Below are 18,305 nucleotides of genomic sequence, written 5' to 3'. Positions count from 1 at the left end.
GCAGCGTGGAGTGAAGTAAAGCTGAGAGTCTTTCATTATTCGCTAGTCTGATCAAGCTATCAAGACCTAATACAACATCAACTCTATCCTTCGAATACCTCGTGGTTCAGCTCGACACCCATGTCCTTCGCCATGCCCTGCATCTGGGCCTCGAGGTCATCTTCCATACCTCCACCCAGACGTAGGAACTGGCGCACTTTAGTGAAATAGAAGAATACGTCGGTACTAAACAGGACCACGCGGAACACGAAATGGCGACCAAGATTGCGCACCTTCTCGACCAGCGAGAGATCAGGAGACTCAATCAGCGCACGCGATGCCCATATTCCTGTGATTTTAACACGGTTCACCGGCGACCCCAGGAACTGGTTGTTGCCCTGAACAATGCGCAAGTTGCGGCCAATGAAGATCAGCTCTTGCGGCCACTTGGTTTCATCGCCTAGAATATCCCGGATGGCCTTGCGTGCCGCCTGTTGCATCTCGTAGGATCTTTCCGCGCGCTCAGATTTGCTAAGTCCCTTGATGCCCCGCTTGGTTGACAAGTCACCCCCGCTGTATGGGCGCATCAGAGTGGCCGATGCGAAGATATCAGGATTGTTCACACCCCAGCCCTTGACGATCTCGCCCAGCGTACGATTGTCAAAGGTCATGAGGGCTTTCCAGAACCGTGCGTATTGGTGTCGGAAGTTAGGCTCCATATGAATGTACAAGCCATGATCAATCAGAACCAGCTCCGGCTGGCCAGACGGCTTGCGGCGAATGAAGATGTTGCCCGGGTGCGGGTCGCAGTGCACGTATCCCCAAAGGAACATCTGGGCGGAGAACAAGTCGACCATAGTTGTCATCACTTCCTTCAAGGAGAGTCCTAGGCCACCGCGGTTGTTCTGGCCTCGCCAGTAGTCACGCTCTGGCTTGAGCTTCCCTGCCCGGGGTCTGTGGTCTGTAGGCGTTCCGGGTTGATCTAGAGGTGTTCCGTGACAGCCTGGACTGCCCTCTCGCCAACCTCCACGCCAGGGTCGTGTGATAGCCTGCTTGTCCCAGAGCCGCACGCCCTCCACCCATTCGGCGGTCATTACACGCTTAGAGCTCAATTCGCGGTATACCCGGGGGATGTACACACGATCACGCAAGCGGGGCTCTCCAGCCACCAGCTTTGCCATGTTCTCTGAGTTGTCTGCTTCATTCACGAAGTCGGTCTCGAGTGACAGTCGCTCGCTGATGTATGGGACGAGACTGTAGAAGGGGATGTCGAATATTTTGCTGTAGATGAATGTTACAACCCTATTTCCAACGATTAGTATATTGCATCTCGCGCGGGAAAGCATGATGTAGCTCACTTAAAAGCCCAAAGATCCCAGGCTAGTTGCTGTACGATCTCCCGTTTTTGAATCTTGATTGCGACTTCACTGCCGTCCTGCAAACGAGCCCAGTGGACCTGTGCGACGCTGGCGCTGGCTCGCGCCTTGCGCTCCATCACACCTTTACCAGACTCGCCGGTAAATGAGACGCCGAAGACCTCCTCGGGCGACTTTCCAAAGTCCTCCCGAATCACTTTCTCGACTTCCTTCCAGTCGTTCTGGGGCGCATCATCGAACATTCGAGAGAACATATGCTGGAACTCCGCTGGCAAGATCGCAGACTGCATGGCGATCGCCTGGCCCATTTTCAGGTAAAGTCCGCCATTGTGTCTCAGCAAATCCGATAAACGCTCTGCGTTGCGGGCATGCACAGCAGCAATAGAGCTGGCCAAGGGAGGGTGGGGGGGCGGAAATTAATCTTGTAATCGATGGCCACGAGGAGGCCGAGGGAGAAGGTGCGCGCCGTTCGCGTCAGTGACGAGGCGTAGAACTGGCTATCGACGCCGTAGACAACGCCCGTTGCGAGCGAGGCGTAGAAGAATCGACGGAGCCATTTGCGAGTGCGTGTGTATGTTTTTGCGGCGGTGGGTTTGCCTAGGGAGCTTGGTGATGGCGGCACGAGGGGCTGGAATTGGCTGGAATGGGCGTGTCGGAGTTGATGTAAAGGACGGAACTTAGGCCGCAGAGAACGGAAATGCGTCGCGAACGCCATGGAGGTTTAGATTGGACTAACGCTGCATTGTGTGCGAAAACAAACCCGAGGGCAAGGAAGATTATAAAGAAAAAAGTGACCTTGGAAGTGAGGTTCGGGTTCGTCATCGAGTCGGAGGCCGGAGCGAACGTTCGCGGGGATATCACACGGACATTGCTCCAAAACCCGAGAGCTGAGGATCAGTTATGGAAAGCGAAATGGGTATAATCAATTATATAATTACCTGAGAAATGATATTTCCCTTCTATATAGACACATATACATATACAAAAAGGTGCTCAAAGCTCGTCGTGGTCGAACGGCCCCAGTGAATCACACACCTTAGCATAATCCCTCATATTTTGAGGAATTGTATCCTCCCATAGCTCATCACCTTCCAAGAACCGAAGCTGTTCCTTGCACGAGTCCTCCGAAGCCATTGGGATCAAAGTCGGGAGGTGCTTGATCGAAGCCTTCAGAAAGTTGCGCTTGAAGCAATTTCCGAAACCAGCCAGAGTCTCAGCATCGGAGCAAATGTGGATTCCGCCCCCGAGCATCGGTCCGCAGCGGTCTTTGATAGTAAGCGCTACGTCGTCGCCCATCTTCAGTAGCGCTTCTTCCTTGTGGGGGACATTCATGCGGCGCATCAGACTGCGCACGGCGGGTACGAAGGTGTTATTGCGCGTCCAGAGATCCCAATGAGGGACAGTTGGCTGGCATCCGGCGTCGCAGATTTCACTCTGGAACTTGTTGAAGAGATGGGTTGGTCGGCCGACCAGCGCGGAGACGACTTTGAAGCATGATGTGCCGATCGCGGCGATTGGGGAGATGAGGAGGAAGAGGAGGAAGAGGAAGTCAACCGAGAGCCTCATTGCGAAGGTGGTTGCGAAAGAGAAGAACGTGAAGAGCGTGATGCGCTTTGCGCGTTGCGCCTCAGGGGAGGCTTCCCCCGCATTTGTGGAGAAAAAGAAACCCAACTTTCATCCCAATTCCGCCACAAAATGAATCTATCCCACGACCCTTTTAGGTACTTCCGTTTCACCGGCTCTACTGGACCTAGTCTTGCAAGCTTGGAGCGCTGACTCTGGATTCGTAGTGAGCCCGACGACCCCGTAGACTTAGAGGAAGTCGACTCCCTCGAGGCCATCGTCATCATCGACAATGAGTTGGATCCGCTTTCTCCCCCGGCCCCGGACACAGTCCAGATCTCAGGCAACCTGGGCACAATAGCCATGGGCTCGGGGCATACTCCGACTGATCGCGGAGAAGCCTATAAGGAACTCAGGCTGGAAGATGTCTGCTGCGCCGCACACGGCTTGTCTATCCTTGTGGTAAGCCGCGCAGTCTTGAATCTGGGAAGTAGAGGAAACTTATTAACACTATTGGGGTACAGACTGCTACCAAAGGTGACAAGAAACATACTGTCCTATTTGATGCTGGACCAGAAGAAGAGGCCTGGCAGCGCAACGTGAACCGATTGCGGGCAGATATATCCTCTGTTGAAGTGATTCAACTATCGCACTGGCATCGAGATCACTCAGGTCCGCACCCTTGAAGGCACGAGGCATCTCTCCGGCTCTATAGTTACTGACACACACATGTAGGGGGCATGCTACGCGCGATTCGCATGATAAATGAAGCTAAGCAAGCGGAAGGTCGCTCCGAGGAGCTGGTCGTTGATTTGCACCCAGATCGACCATCCTATCGAGGGTTTGCTCTACCGGAGCACATCATCTCGCTTGAAGCCGATCCTACCTTTGAGGAGATGGAACACGCAGGTGCTGTGGTTGATAAACAGAGCGGACCACACACCGTCCTGGATAACTTCTTCCTCGTCTCTGGAGAAATCCCACGGGTGACACCATATGAGACTGGCCTGAGGAATGCCGTGCGATTCGACCCAGATGAGAAAGAGTGGTTCTCCGATGAACTGATCCAAGACGAGCGTTCACTCATCTGCAATCTCAAAGGTAGGTGGACACTGAGGGCCTCTGGGTGTTTCTTGCTGACATGCTCTATAGGCAAAGGGTTAGTAGTCTTCTCGGCATGCAGCCATGCTGGTGTAGTCAACACCACCAAACACGCAATTCAGCTCACCGGCGGAACAGTACCTGTTCATGCCGTCGTCGGTGGATTCCACCTTGCCCAGAGCGACGCAGATAAGATTCAAAGTACGGTGGCCGACCTGAAACGACTCGATCCCGCTGTGCTCATGCCGGGCCACTGCACTGGCTGGCGAGCCAAGTTCACCATTGAGAAACACATGCCGGGTTCACTTGTGCCTTGCACCGTAGGATCACGGATCACTTTCTAATTGGTAATGATTGCCTGTCGGTCGATGCAATTGCGCTCGGTGGACCTGTTCCTTGCAGTTTTGTCCACAATATCCACGTGAACGCAGGGTCTTGATGCGAAACCGCATGGCATGGGTCGCTCTGAGCGACAGTTCCTGTCAGGGGGCCTCTGTCATCATTGGTCGGCACAAATTGCCTTGATATCTGCTACGATCAAGTGACATCACTTCAGGCCCTTGCTGCATTTCAATGAGATCGGAGGAATGCGGGAATATCAGTCGGTCAGAAATTGATCTCATGATAACAGTATGGTAATTTCGAAGTTGATACTTCGTACAGGATGGTGAACTTTACACCTGATATTCAACAAGATATCTAGATCATGTGTAAATTGCATCAGCTACCTACACCTGGTTAGAATATTCATTGCCTGGGTGAGACTACCTAGGTAGTTGTGATAATATTTTATGACATTGAAACTCCAAGGTCAGGATGTTTAAGGGCTGTGAGATGTTCCGACACTGGGATCGTGTATATATTTTTGCCGATATGGGCGGCGACTACCATCCGCTGATTTCCAACCTTGGAGGGTTCAGGATTTTAATGATTCGGATCAGCAGAGGTTTATACTTGAGTCATATCGAATTGCATCTACTTCGATGATTCTTAGAAATCTCCAGAGGTTTCTATGTTGTAACTTCCAAGGTTGCCTCAACCTTGGAACCTTTGTAAGGTCACGGCCCGTTGATACTCAGCATCCACGGATCACCTCCAGGGCTCCAGGGCTGGGGTTTATGGATCCATGGATATACTAGTACACTGGTTCGCAGCTTACAAGGCTCTTCCCGAGGTCTGTTTTATGTAGCCTCTCTGAAATTTTGAGGTATATAGTTAGGACTACCTTGAAATCCTATCCTGACCTCGGGAACATATTTGGCTGTGCTAACGTCCAAGTGAAACATTACTTCTGTATAGATATATGTTACAGGTAGAGCAACGAACGGCTGTTAACCAGGATCTCAAATCAAAACCCGGAAGTTTCAAGGTTCTCATTCCAAGGGTTGTGGTTCGCATTGTGAACTCAAGTCCTCGACATGTACCCTCGTCATCCCGGAGATCCTGAAGAATTACCGTGTAACCAAAATCACCAGGGCATGCCTCACCACGGTGAGCCTGCCCTCCGTTTGTGTACCGTCCTACAGAGCCAAGATTCCTTGGGAAAACGATATCTCCCGGACTCACAAGAAGCGGGCAGCTGGGCAATCACCCAGCCGTCTTGGCCGGAGGAAATCCCTCACCGTCCAAAAGTCAGCAAAAGCATGCATGCGGGAGAATCGGCATTGCTTTCGACGAATCTAAACACCCTCTTGGCAGCAACACAGATCTCCCAAAAGAGACACCTTTGTAGACATCCTTACTGCGTATTCCTTACGAAGTACTCCGTAGTAAATTACTCCGTACTCCGTACTGAATCTACATACATTCGAGGCAAGCATGCACACTGCCCCCGCCAAGACGCAAGCACAACAAGCATTATCACCAGCAATCCTTGCGCCTGTCGGTTTCCCTCTCCTCTCCACCCCGCCCCACGAATGCGCAGTGATCTCACTCATGGAAAATGAAAAGGGGGGCGGCTGGCCAGCGACCAGATTCCCGCCAAGACGATAATTGGGGAGGAAGGGATGCACGGCGCGTCTTGGCATCGGTGGACAGGTACCAAGATGAGGGCGATCAGCAGATCAAGGGGGCGATGTCTTTGGCGATAACCGAAACATTACATCACAGAATGACTTTATCGTCGCACACATGTGCCAAGCCCCTGGGAATAGTTTCAGTCTTTGGGGGAGTTGTGCCAAGCTCTGATTGTCCGGAGGGAACAGGGGAGAAACGCAATGCTGATCGTGATGATTTGCGCGCATTAACGTTTGAGACTCGCCGATAGTCTGTTGTAGACTGATGGTACTCCGGACGGAGTACTCCCTACAATTAGCAATTAACTACTGTAGCACTCCGTGCTTTGTGATTCTATCTAACCCCATGTGATCTATAATCTTTCTCTATGGAGTAAATCCGATCGACGCATGTCATCAATTTTTTCTTCTTGAAAATGCTTTTTATTCAGTCACTATGCAAGATGATGACCACCCCGTCCAAAGTAGTACCGATAACCACATGGTCTCGGTCAATGACCGCTCTTCCAAGCCAGGTTCTCACATTTGAGAAATGTCCACTGCCCGTCTGGCACAGCCAAGAAATTTAGTATACACGGAGGTTTGAAATTCGAGCACGAATTCATCCTCCCCCTCTCTTGGTATTTTCTTGCTCGATCTTGGCTTGCCTGTCTATCGTCGATCATGAAGTTTAATCCCGCATCCGTGGAAGACACTCTGCACCTCTCCATCCACTCACATCAAGTTGAGCTATCTATGTATAGACAATGGTTTCCCACGCCAGGCAGCACGTCGATCATCCCCCCCACGAATTCATCCCTCCCTTTCTTGGCATTCCCGGACATGGTATCCTGGGCACTGGACCAACACCCAAGTATACGGTACCTGTAAGTCTCAAACACAATCCAATCGAAAACAATTATATGCACTGTACTCCGTATCGAGACAATTATTTGACTCCGCCCCCCTCCCCCCAGATTTGCATCGGCAGAACGCGGGAATCGGCACTCGAAATCCGGAGATTTGCAACGGTGGCTATGCAGCCTCTGCCGACGCACTGGCGATAAGGTGCAGACCCTAGAAGAAAATACATCGTAGCCTGCCAGGCAGTCTCATATTCACTTCCAACAATAGAACCAAATGCAAGAAAGCGGCAGAGACGATATCTCCATCGTCATATTCGCATCATGTTGTCTCCGACAGTGGAGACCGTGAGACGAATTTGGCAACGTGAATACCGTAACAGTCTTTGCCCGAGCGCCAGCGGCCAATAGTCCGAGTCTGAATGCTGATTTTTTTACATGCTGATTTTTGGTCTGAAGAAAACACCAAGACTGTGACCAGGCCGCATCCTGGTTTACATGATACCGATATAAAACAGCCAAGCAAATAGTATGTAATACATGATCAACATCTCCGTACTCTGTTCCTCGTACGGAGTACACAGACGTGGGGGAAAATGAGGGCGTGTGCATTGGAGGTCAAACGGCTTTGGCGCACTGTCATTCGGACTACCTACCCAGAATGTGTTGCACAGAGCACAGGGCGCACTTGCAAAGCTATAGACTCCATGCTACTACGGAGTACGGAGTACATAGTATGCACGTCAGGCCCGGTGCTATACTCAACACGGTAAACAGGTAGTGAAACAGGTGCATATTTGCGTCACAAGCCTAGAGTTGAAGAGAAAGGGGGTTACGGAGTGCGTAGTACAAGTAAACACGTCGCAAATGACATACTGTTTCTGTTTATATCTGCTCAAGATACCGAGATGAGAGCAGACAGCTCGAACCGATCCCAAGACCGGTTTTGAGCGCGCTAAGAGGGTGGGCGATGTGCAAATATGGAGTAGCGGCAACAAGCGCAGACGAATCCCCGCGCAGTATTTGTGTGAAAGGTCACGTCTCGCCAATTGGGATTGGGTTCGTGTCGAGTGAGTGTGGGGATTTGTTTATTTCCCCTGTCGATCACAGCTGGAAGAGGAAGACCGAACATGTGCTTTTTGGGGGAGGAGTCTCGGTCTCTACGGAGTACTTGTGTGTGAACTGAAATTGTGGCAAGTCGCGTTCGACGTGTTTGGGATTTAAGTTTCTTAGCTGGTTGATTTGTTTATTCTTTGCCTTGTTGGGTATCGTGGGAACTATGTATGTCATCGTCGTGAAATAAGGGTCTTTGATGAAATCATTGCTGACAGGATTGTATGACTGACGATCTGCCTATGTAGGTATGGCATACTCCGTACTCCCCAATCTGGCATCTCCGTCCTCCAGACCGTCCGGGGTGGAGCATGAGCTATCTCAAAAGTGTCATACCCCGAGGGGAAGGAGGGCCTGGGAGATTGAGTGTTCATGTTTATTTTTTCTTGTAGCGAACTTCTCGTACTGGTGCGTGTCTGAACGTGACATATGGACCTGATCTACACAGGGGTTTGTATGCAGCCAAGAGAAGGGAAAAGCCATGGTATACGGAGTACGAGTGTCGATGCTTAAGAGGCAGCATAAAAACTCCGAGCATAAAACACAGTATCGCTTTATGCGAGTCATGCTGGTCCCGCAAGTAATAGGGCTGATAACATTGATTATCTTTCATGTTGTGGCACACAAGAGGTATAGTGCGCCAATTTGGCTAGTTACGAGTACGAAAGTAGATGAGGAAGTGAACCGAGGCAATTTACCCGGTCTGACAAGATAGGGCAACTCATATCCAATAAGTAGAAAAGCAAAAAAGCATATTGAACATATAGTAACGGAATAATTTAATGTCATTTGAGATCACGCAGTAGTGTATCATTCGCACATGAAATTTCACAAATGAATGCAAGTGTACTCCGTAGAAAGTAGAAAGTAAGGTACAAAGCCTGAAACCGTCGTGCCGAATTCCCGCGTCCCGCGTCGCCCGATACGGCACTCCGACACGGGAGTCCGACTCAGACCGAATGAAAGTCGGCAGGGGGGCCAGACCAAAGCCGACCAGCCAGCTCGTCTATCACCTCCAATAATGTGCGCATGAGCAGGCTCAATAATTGGGGAAAAGAAAATCTCATCAAACGTCAGAATGGGTAGTAGTCTCGCAGCACAGACGCGCGGGACCAGCTTCCGATACTGGCGATGACGAGATGGCTATTGCCAATTTGAATACAAGTACTCCGTACGTTAAGGTCATGGGAATGATAGTCGCGAGCTTTGACCAGCTGGGAATTAACTATCTCCACGATAGCTAAACGGATACTCCGTAAAAGTACGACTATGGAGATAGGTTTGGCGAGAGAGAGAACGGATACTCCGTACGGAGCTGGACAAGTACGGGGCACCCACACTCTACTGGGCACGGGTGGACGGGATCCTCTCAAGAAATTTAGAGCTGCATGGGAATCGCTTGGAATCTTTCCTAGATGGGATCTGGGTGAAGCAATTCACTCTGGGCAACTTAGTTCAACCCGCGTTTCGCCGCGATTTTTCTCTAATTTTACTTTTTTCTCCATGGGCAGGAATCCTGGGGTGGAACAAAAGGTGGACAAAGCTGAGATAGCTTGGCGAACCGGGCGTTTTGGGCTAATCGGAGGTACCTTTGGTACTTTTGGGGTGGTATTTTGTAGGAGTTCTCTGTATATGGAGTATACAAGTAATGCTACTCCGTACCAAGCTCCCCGAGACTATTGCACTTTTGCAGTGTGTGCATCGGGTGAGAAGGGGGAACAATTTACCATAAAAAGTAGCGCAGTGAGACGACCTCCGCGGACAGATAAAATTACGGAGAAATTCAGTTCTGGGCATCGTGAACCCTTGTCGGTGTAGTTAAATGAGCTAGAGGAGACACAAAAATGCCTCACGATCTAGGATCGGCAAAAAGTCCTCTCGGGCGTCGCGCCGATTACTCTCGTATGAATTCTCGTATGGACAAAGATACGTGACATGGGTTACGAGGTCAGGTAATCAAGCAACGATTTGGCAGGCGGGCGATCTTCTAGTGGGCCCCTCTCAATGCTCCTCTGGCCCACCGGTGAGGGTTTGATTCAGATGGAAGGCAGTCTAGTGGCCGCAATTGAGCTTTCTGATTGCTGGAGAGGTCGCCCTGATCCATTGCACTAATCCCACTACTGTAGGTACGCAGCTTCACGGTCAAAGCCAAGAAATTGGTCTCCGTCCCTGGGCCAGTAATGATAGAGTAATGCCAACCCAAGGTGTTGGACGTTCCAAGGTGGATTAAGGGATCGGGGTTTTAGTTAGAAGTAAAGAGATTAAGTTGTGTGTATTCATCACCAGTGCAGGACTATATCAACGTGGAATTGAGTTTTTCTGAACATTGTAGGCTAGTATATTAGCCGTCCAATGTGCAGCGTACGGAGTATCAGAACGTGGAATGTCCAGCCATCGTGGGCCCGGAGCTGAGTCATCTGAATATAAGCGCCGTGATTGGGTGTATGTAAGGGTAATCTCGCTGCTCGGTCTTAACCCAAAGGAGAATTACAATGCTTCCGGGCGTTACACTGTTATTTCAGCGTGTGTGTAATATTGGTATTTAGTGTATTTGAGTCCAACAAAGGCATAGCGAAAGCGGCACGATAAGAATCATGACGTGATGGTCTTATTCTTATCTTCTGTGCCTTTGGGCTTGTTACTCTCCCCCATTGCCGATTTTCCGAGAGCTTGCGACAATAAAAAAAAATCCAAAACTTTGTGTGGACAAAACCACTGTCACGCATGTAAGCTGCATTTGAACCCATGGGACGGTTACAGCGAGAGAAGCCTTCTAGAAGACATCCAGAACACTCTAAATTGTCTAAGGACACGCACTTTGCCTCCCCCACTCCGTTATTTCCTAATTTGTCCAAACTCGGCCATTCGGCACCAGGCTCCTCCAGCTTTTTTCTCCATTTGAATGGGGCCAGCCTCCAGATTACCCAACGCGCCGCACTTCTGATCTCGGCATACGGCCTCACCGTCCTTTGTGGCGAGCCTCAAACCATTCGCTTTTTCCTCGGCACACTGAGGCATTTTGTTGCCCGGTACGGAATACCCGTAGATAATTATGACACCTGGTACCAACGACATCAGCGGCGTGATCGCCCACTGCAAAGGGTCTCAATGTGCCCTGTCTCATACGCATTTCCACATGTATTCCCTAGGAGATTTCTAGATCTGGGAAGTTGGACACATGTCCGAGGATACCCAGATAGGATTATTCGCACGGGGTCTTGGGGATCATCTCTGCATATATATTGGTGTGATGTGTTCTCGACTGGTGTACGGAGTACAGAGTACAGAGAATGGGTACTCCGTAGCTATGGATGAAACAGCTTCCCAGACTCTGCTATATTGCACTCCATCATAACGGGTTATTTATCGAGACAATCTATGGACTTTCCACGGGTCTCGTGTCGTACTCCGAATAGTAATAAACATAACCTTGGAAGTTTTGTCAACAACTGCCCTGGGCATAACATGTTACCATAAGGTCCACACAGGAAGCACCTCATATGCACAATATATTATGTAGTGAAATATATAAGAGCAACTGTATACTCCGTACTCGTACAATGCATTGTGCACACATCGCTCTCCCTGTCCCACAGAATGATCCACGGGTCGTGGCGTGGGGGAAATGGCCCTGGAAGTACTCCGTAATTGATTCCCTTTCTGGACGCTTCGATCGCGAGCCATTTTTTCGATGGGGTCGAGCTCTCCACTTATGCACCTCGGTCCATTCGCACTACACATTCTGAAGGCTCGTGGGCCCCGACAGATTTTTTTTTTTTTGTGATCAGATGAACAATGAACAGATACAGACTACTCCATACTCTGCCTTGCACAAAGATCACCCCAAAATTTGGTACAGTGACCTCGGCGGCGCAGAATCCCTGGGATCGTGCACTGTCGCGCGCCCGGCTTGGCTGACGTGGTTTTTGCCTTTGCTTTTTCTTTCTGAAAGGCTAAACGGCGAGAATCCCCCGGATCGCAATCCTTTTGATTTCCTCTTTGTTCGCTAGTGCTCGCACGGGACTGCAGGAGGACGAAGCGCAGCGTCGTGTCGAATAGGGGCTGCCAGCGGATAGCTGTGCTCCACCCGCGGTCGGTTTCCCGAATTAAAAGTTTGGCCCCCAGGGCTGTCTTCTCTAGCTGTCTGACTACGGAGTAGCTCTCACGATTATGGAGAGAGTTGAGACAAGATGGGCTCCAGAGTGACGACAGCGTCGGGGAAGAAGCGGAATACGGCCTCTTTGCCTCTTTCACGCTGTAGGAAGTTATTCTTCGACCGTCCCCCCGTAGCCAAAAAAGCTACCACCAATCGAGTTTCATCGCCGTAATATTTATTAGGTATATCTCTGTAGCTCGCGACGTGGAAAGCCCCATAATTTTCGCTATCGTGTAACTGTCTTCAATTGGTTCGCATTGGTGAACGAATACCACCCCCGCGGAAAGCGCCGGGCGCAAGCTACAGGACATTGGCTTAAATTATATACGAGACGGGAAGCAATTGCATTTCCTAGGTTGTTAATATGCCAATCGCAATATAAGTTGTATGCGCTTAATGGGCGATGTGCATCTGGGCAAGGACACCAAGAGAACCTTGCAATAGACCGAAGACTCAAATTCGCCTAGAGCGCGTAAACTCGGGACGGTTCTGAACTTTGGGACTTTGTTCGCGCCGTTTGCTCATCTCTAACGGCTCGTGCACGATGGGATGCGAGAACCCCAGCCTTCAGATTGATCCTCTGGGGAATTGTGCCAAGGAAAATTCACCGAAGCCCGGGGTGCGTCTTAGGGATTCTTGGAATGCGATAATCACCGACATGCCACGGGATTTGTGATCGATGGTACGTTTGATTAGTCTAGGGACATGACACCCGATTACTTGATACTCCGTGCTTGTCTTTGTACTGGCTATTTGGGTTGAAAACGAACAGCCGGTCCAATCGCATCGAGCCTTATTATGCAGCGCGAAGCTTGACGAAATCCGATGGAGGGTTCGGTCGCGGATCACCCCAATGGGAAACGTGATGCGTTCGATGATTTCTGCCAATTCGTTCGGGTAATCACCAACACATGGGGAGAACGGTCTGCGTGCATCTCGAGACTGGGATTGTTCCTTGTTCACATCATAGTACTCCGTATGCACACAACTTTGAGGTCATGCACACTGTCAGACGATCAATGGAAAGTGTGTGCTGGCCGGACATGATTGTCTTACTCCATAGTCTTAGCAGGATCACCGAGTGGAATAAGACTCTTGGTCGAAATTGGCATGGCCTGAAGCACTCTTAGCATCTCGGCCATTTAGAATCGTGTATAGTTTCATCCCCAGCCTCTCTCGGCCAACTTCCTGCGTTCTCTGGGGGATACAAATCAGATTGCCCATATGTGATACAATTCTCGAACCGCCTATATCATAGTCAGTGCTCGGGAATAGCGCAGCGATCAACACGATGAAATCATAGGCCGGCGTCTGAACGCGGTGATTCGATTAACGCTGCTAAGGAGGTATTAGCGGGGACTTTGCCGGTCGCGTCGGCCAGTGAGGATCGCCGAATTAAATGGCGCTTCTGGGGACGCTCTCCACGAGGACAGGGGGAAAAGCAAGAGGGCAACGATCGACCGTGGTAGGTGGGATACGAAGAAGGCAGCTTCAGCGAGCGGGCGTGGTGGGAGCGGAAAGTGCGTGCTGATAACAGAAGGCGAAAGAAAGATTTGAGCGAAGAAAAAAATCAACTGATGACATAATGGTAATTTACAGGGCGTCCTGTAACGCGGGTTTTCGGTATGCTTCAGCATTGGCATACATAACATATCAAAATTTTGTCCTCAGCAGCCGCTTCCGGACCCCTTGCTACACGTTAAATGGTTCGGGTGTGACGGCCATGCGATATTGTCGTCACCGTTGGTACAGTGCCATCTCTTCACCCGTGCCAATGATTGTCACTGTGGACGGCAGCTGCACTCGGCAGGAGTATACATAGAGAGATCACCGAGAGTAACGTGGAAAAGACTCCTTACAATATGGGTAAAATTTGAATGCGTAAGGGCGATCAAGATCTCGAACCATCCGAACTATGTCGCGCGAGACGCGAGGTCGAAGCACACATTCTGCGACAAGGGATGTCCAGTCTATTGTGTTTTGCGATGCCGCGAATTCTCCGGCTGACAGGAGGCGCTACCTGTACATCTGTTCATTGCAAATCGCAATAGTTTAACTTGCAGTGCCAATTCCATTAGTTTTTTCTTGTCATTGTCTTGGGGCGTAAGGACCGTTACTCCCCAGAAACCAAAAATCGCGCATAGTTAGATTAGAGCTGGGGGAACTCGGCTACGGACCAGAGACTGTTTCGTACCGATCCATACAATTTGTACGAGAGGTGAGGTCTGTGGAGGCCAATCCGGCAGACCAGTGCCGGTCGCACTCAAACCTCCCACGCAGTGTAGGTAGATTATACGCGTTGTACTCTGTATTGGTACGGAGTATCTTACCGGTTTTTCGTTTTCAATTCTTTTTTTATTTTCGATTATTATGTTTTTTGATTGCGAGCTAAACTCTATGCGGAAGGGCCCCACTAGATGCTATGCGTGTTGAAGCCGTCTGACTGGCCGAAGCCGGGTACCCGGTTGGAGCTTTCATGGTAGGGCAAGGGGCAAAGTTTGGTAAAGACCAAGAAATTGTCAGTCAGACTAAACCCCTTCAGGCAATAAATAGGGATTTGAAAAATAGTAAAAAAAACAAAAGAAGGGAAAAAAAGAAAGAAAAAAGCGGGAAAAACCTTGAGCGGGTCAGAGCAGTACCTAGTTTATACCTCCCCCAGCAACCACAGCAAGAAGTATCTCCCCCAATTGACAAACACGGGATTCTGGTCCAAAATACCTCTCCTTCCCTATTTCAATCAGTCGATTTCAGATTTTTTATTTCCCAATTCTACCAATTCCCACTTTTTCTTTTTTTCCATCTTTTTTCTTATTTCCCTCACTCTTTTCGTTACCCACTCGACTACACCCACTCCGGTTCCCTCTTTCTGACCCCCCCCGTTACTCATTATAAAACACGTCCTTCCTTCACACCTGTCTTTTTTCCTTTTCTCTCTTACATAGGATCGATTCCGACTCTGTCATTCCTGCCATCTCGTTGTTTACTCATTTCGCTGGGGTCCAAGGCTACGTGAGCCGAAGCAACAACAATGGCGGAGCGGAGAATTTCCTATGCTGTCGACGTCGAAAATGGCGAACGTCACAACCGTGAAGCCGGTGAGGAGGGTAACCTTGACGAGTACTCTGCCTTGAACCGGTACATTTCGACTGCTCGCGACAACCGTCGTGGCTCCACCTCCAGCGCCGGTGCCCTCAGCTCCGGTGAGGAGAAGAAGAAGCCCTGGTGGAAGTTCGGCGGCAAGACCGATGGTGTCCAGGACGGCTTTGTCACTCCCGATGAGTGGCTCGAGACCGACCTCCGCGCTGGTCTCTCCTCCAGCGACATCGAGCCCCGCCGCAAGAAGACTGGCTGGAACGAGCTGGTCACTGAGAAGACCAACATCTTCATTCAGTTCATTGGTTACTTCCGTGGTCCTATTCTCTATGGTATGTGGACACCGGAATCATGATACGCCTGCAATTGGGATTCTAACAACTCTTCTCACAGTTATGGAACTTGCTGTCCTCCTCGCTGCCGGTCTGCGTGACTGGATCGATCTTGGTGTTATCTGTGGTATTCTGTTGCTTAACGCTCTCGTTGGTTGGTACCAGGAGAAGCAGGCTGCCGATGTCGTTGCTTCTCTCAAGGGTGATATTGCTATGCGTGCTATCGTTGTCCGTAACGGCCAGGAGGAGGAGATCCTCGCTCGTGAGCTCGTTGCTGGTGACATTGTCATCGTCGAGGAGGGTACCGTCATCCCCGCCGATGTTCGCCTGATCTGTGACTACACCAAGCCCGAGATGTTCGATGCCTACAAGGAGTACCTCGCCAACGCCAACTCCGACGACCTCAAGGAGAAGCACGGTGATGACGACGATGATGATGAGGGTGAGGTCCACCAGGGTGTCTCCCTCATTGCCTGTGACCAGTCTGCCATCACTGGTGAGTCTCTCGCCGTCGACAAGTACATGGCCGATGTCTGTTACTACACCACCGGTTGCAAGCGCGGCAAGGCCTACGGTATTGTCACCGCCACTGCCCGTCACTCTTTCGTCGGTCGTACTGCTGCCCTCGTCCAGGGAGCCTCTGACTCCGGTCACTTCAAGGCTGTCATGGACAACATTGGTACCTCCCTGCTCGTTCTCGTCATGTTCTGGATTCTCGCTGCCTGGATTGGTGGATTCTTCCGTCACTTGAAGATCGCTACCCCCGAGGACACCGACAACAACCTGCTTCACTACACTCTTATTCTCCTGATTATCGGTGTTCCCGTCGGTCTTCCCGTTGTTACCACCACCACTCTCGCTGTCGGTGCCGCCTACCTCGCTGAGCAGAAGGCTATTGTCCAGAAGCTCACTGCCATTGAGTCCCTCGCTGGTGTTGACGTTCTCTGCTCTGACAAGACTGGTACTCTCACCGCTAACCAGCTCTCCATCCGTGAGCCCTTCGTCTCTGAGGGTGTTGATGTCAACTGGATGATGGCCGTCGCTGCTATTGCCTCTTCCCACAACATCAAGAACCTCGACCCCATTGACAAGGTTACCGTCCTTACTCTCCGCCGCTACCCCAAGGCCCGTGAGATCCTTGCCCGCAACTGGATCACCGAGAAGTACACTCCTTTCGACCCCGTCTCCAAGCGTATCCAGACTGTCTGCACTTGCGACGGTGTCCGCTACATCTGTTCCAAGGGTGCCCCCAAGGCTATCCTCAACATGTCCCAGTGCTCCGAGGAGGAGGCCAAGCTCTACCGTGAGAAGGCTTCCGAGTTCGCTCGTCGTGGTTTCCGTTCTCTCGGTGTCGCCGTCCAGAAGGAGGGTGAGCCCTGGCAGCTTCTGGGCATGTACCCCATGTTCGATCCCCCCCGTGAGGATACTGCCCACACCATCGCTGAGGCCCAGGTTCTCGGTCTCTCCGTCAAGATGCTTACTGGTGACGCTATCGCTATCGCTAAGGAGACTTGCAAGATGCTTGCTCTCGGTACCAAGGTTTACGACTCTGAGCGTCTGATCCACGGTGGTCTCGCTGGTTCCGCCCAGCACGATCTCGTTGAGAAGGCTGATGGTTTCGCTGAGGTGTTCCCCGAGCACAAGTACCAGGTCGTCGAGATGCTCCAGCAGCGTGGTCACTTGACTGCCATGACTGGTGACGGTGTCAACGATGCTCCCTCTCTCAAGAAGGCTGACTGTGGTATCGCTGTCGAGGGTTCCACTGAGGCTGCCCAGGCTGCCGCCGATATTGTCTTCCTCGCCCCCGGTCTCTCCACCATTGTCGATGCTATCAAGCTTGCCCGCCAGATTTTCCAGCGCATGAAGGCTTACATCCAGTACCGTATTGCCCTGTGTCTGCACCTCGAGATCTACCTTGTCACCTCCATGATCATCATTGACGAGACTGTTGACTCTTCCCTCATTGTCTTCATCGCTCTGTTCGCTGATCTTGCCACCATCGCCGTTGCCTACGATAACGCTCACTTCGAAGCTCGCCCCGTCGAGTGGCAGTTGCCTAAGATTTGGGTCATCTCCGTTGTTCTTGGAATCTTACTTGCTGCCGCTACCTGGATCATCCGTGGTACTCTCTTCCTTGAGAACGGTGGTATCATCCAGAACTTCGGTTCTCCCCAGGAGATTCTCTTCCTCGAGATTGCCCTTACCGAGAACTGGCTCATCTTCGTCACCCGTGGTGGAAAGACCTGGCCCTCGTGGCAGTTGGTTATTGCCATCTTCATTGTCGATGTGCTCGCCACCTTGTTCTGTGTCTTCGGATGGTTGGCCCCCGACTGGGAGCAGACCTCTCCCCGCGACCCCGCTGGCCCTGGCTTCTCCAAGAACAACGATGTCGACATTGTTACCGTCGTTGTCATCTGGGCTTACTCCATTGGTGTCACCGTCATCATTGCCGTTGTGTACTACCTTCTGACCATCGTCCCCGCTCTGGACAACCTTGGCCGCAAGACCCGCTCCAAGGCCGACACCCAGATCGAGAACATGATCGCCCACCTCTCCAAGCTCGCCATCGAGCACGAGAAGTCCGCCGATGGCAGCTCTCGCTACGTCATTGGTGCCCGTGCCGAGGAGGTCGAGGACGAGTAAACAACTCGCTCCTTAGCTTTTTTCTGACTCGTTACTGATCCGAGCTCTAATTTCTTTCTATCTTTCCCGCGATTACCACACTACGCAATTTT

General features: G+C 51.0%; 5 protein-coding genes across 5 annotated transcripts; 2 read left to right on the top strand and 3 right to left on the bottom strand.

The window, feature by feature from the left end:
• Positions 1-83: 83 nt before the first annotated feature.
• Positions 84-1,663, bottom strand: N7506_004483 (ABC1 kinase family protein; the record flags this gene model as incomplete). Its single annotated transcript, XM_056953777.1, has 2 exons — positions 84-1,281; positions 1,338-1,663. 2 exons carry the CDS (start codon positions 1,661-1,663, stop codon positions 84-86), a joined length of 1,524 nt encoding a protein of 507 aa, XP_056812666.1.
• Positions 1,664-1,689: 26 nt separating this feature from the next.
• On the bottom strand, positions 1,690-2,070 carry N7506_004482 (uncharacterized protein; the record flags this gene model as incomplete). The annotated part of the gene is made up of 1 exon (XM_056953776.1): positions 1,690-2,070. One exon carries the CDS (start codon positions 2,068-2,070, stop codon positions 1,690-1,692), a length of 381 nt encoding a protein of 126 aa, XP_056812665.1.
• Positions 2,071-2,348: 278 nt separating this feature from the next.
• On the bottom strand, positions 2,349-2,921 carry N7506_004481 (uncharacterized protein; the record flags this gene model as incomplete). Its single annotated transcript, XM_056953775.1, has 1 exon — positions 2,349-2,921. The coding sequence occupies one exon, from the start codon at positions 2,919-2,921 to the stop codon at positions 2,349-2,351; it is 573 nt and encodes a 190-aa protein (XP_056812664.1).
• A 129-nt stretch (positions 2,922-3,050) lies between these two features.
• N7506_004480 (MBL fold metallo-hydrolase) lies at positions 3,051-4,363 on the top strand (the record flags this gene model as incomplete). The annotated part of the gene is made up of 5 exons (XM_056953774.1): positions 3,051-3,076; positions 3,146-3,380; positions 3,443-3,590; positions 3,654-4,019; positions 4,071-4,363. 5 exons carry the CDS (start codon positions 3,051-3,053, stop codon positions 4,361-4,363), a joined length of 1,068 nt encoding a protein of 355 aa, XP_056812663.1.
• Positions 4,364-15,173: 10,810 nt separating this feature from the next.
• Positions 15,174-18,213, top strand: N7506_004479 (uncharacterized protein; the record flags this gene model as incomplete). The annotated part of the gene is made up of 2 exons (XM_056953773.1): positions 15,174-15,570; positions 15,632-18,213. The coding sequence occupies 2 exons, from the start codon at positions 15,174-15,176 to the stop codon at positions 18,211-18,213; spliced, it is 2,979 nt and encodes a 992-aa protein (XP_056812662.1).
• Between the last annotated feature and the right edge of the window lie 92 nt (positions 18,214-18,305).

The sequence above is a fragment of the Penicillium brevicompactum genome (assembly GCF_028827555.1).
Source record: "Penicillium brevicompactum strain IBT 35665 chromosome Unknown utg000003l_segment0_segment0, whole genome shotgun sequence".
Classification (NCBI taxonomy): domain Eukaryota; kingdom Fungi; phylum Ascomycota; class Eurotiomycetes; order Eurotiales; family Aspergillaceae; genus Penicillium; species Penicillium brevicompactum.
The sequence above is the reverse complement of the archived record's forward strand: the minus strand, read 5'-3'. Positions and strand labels throughout refer to the sequence as shown.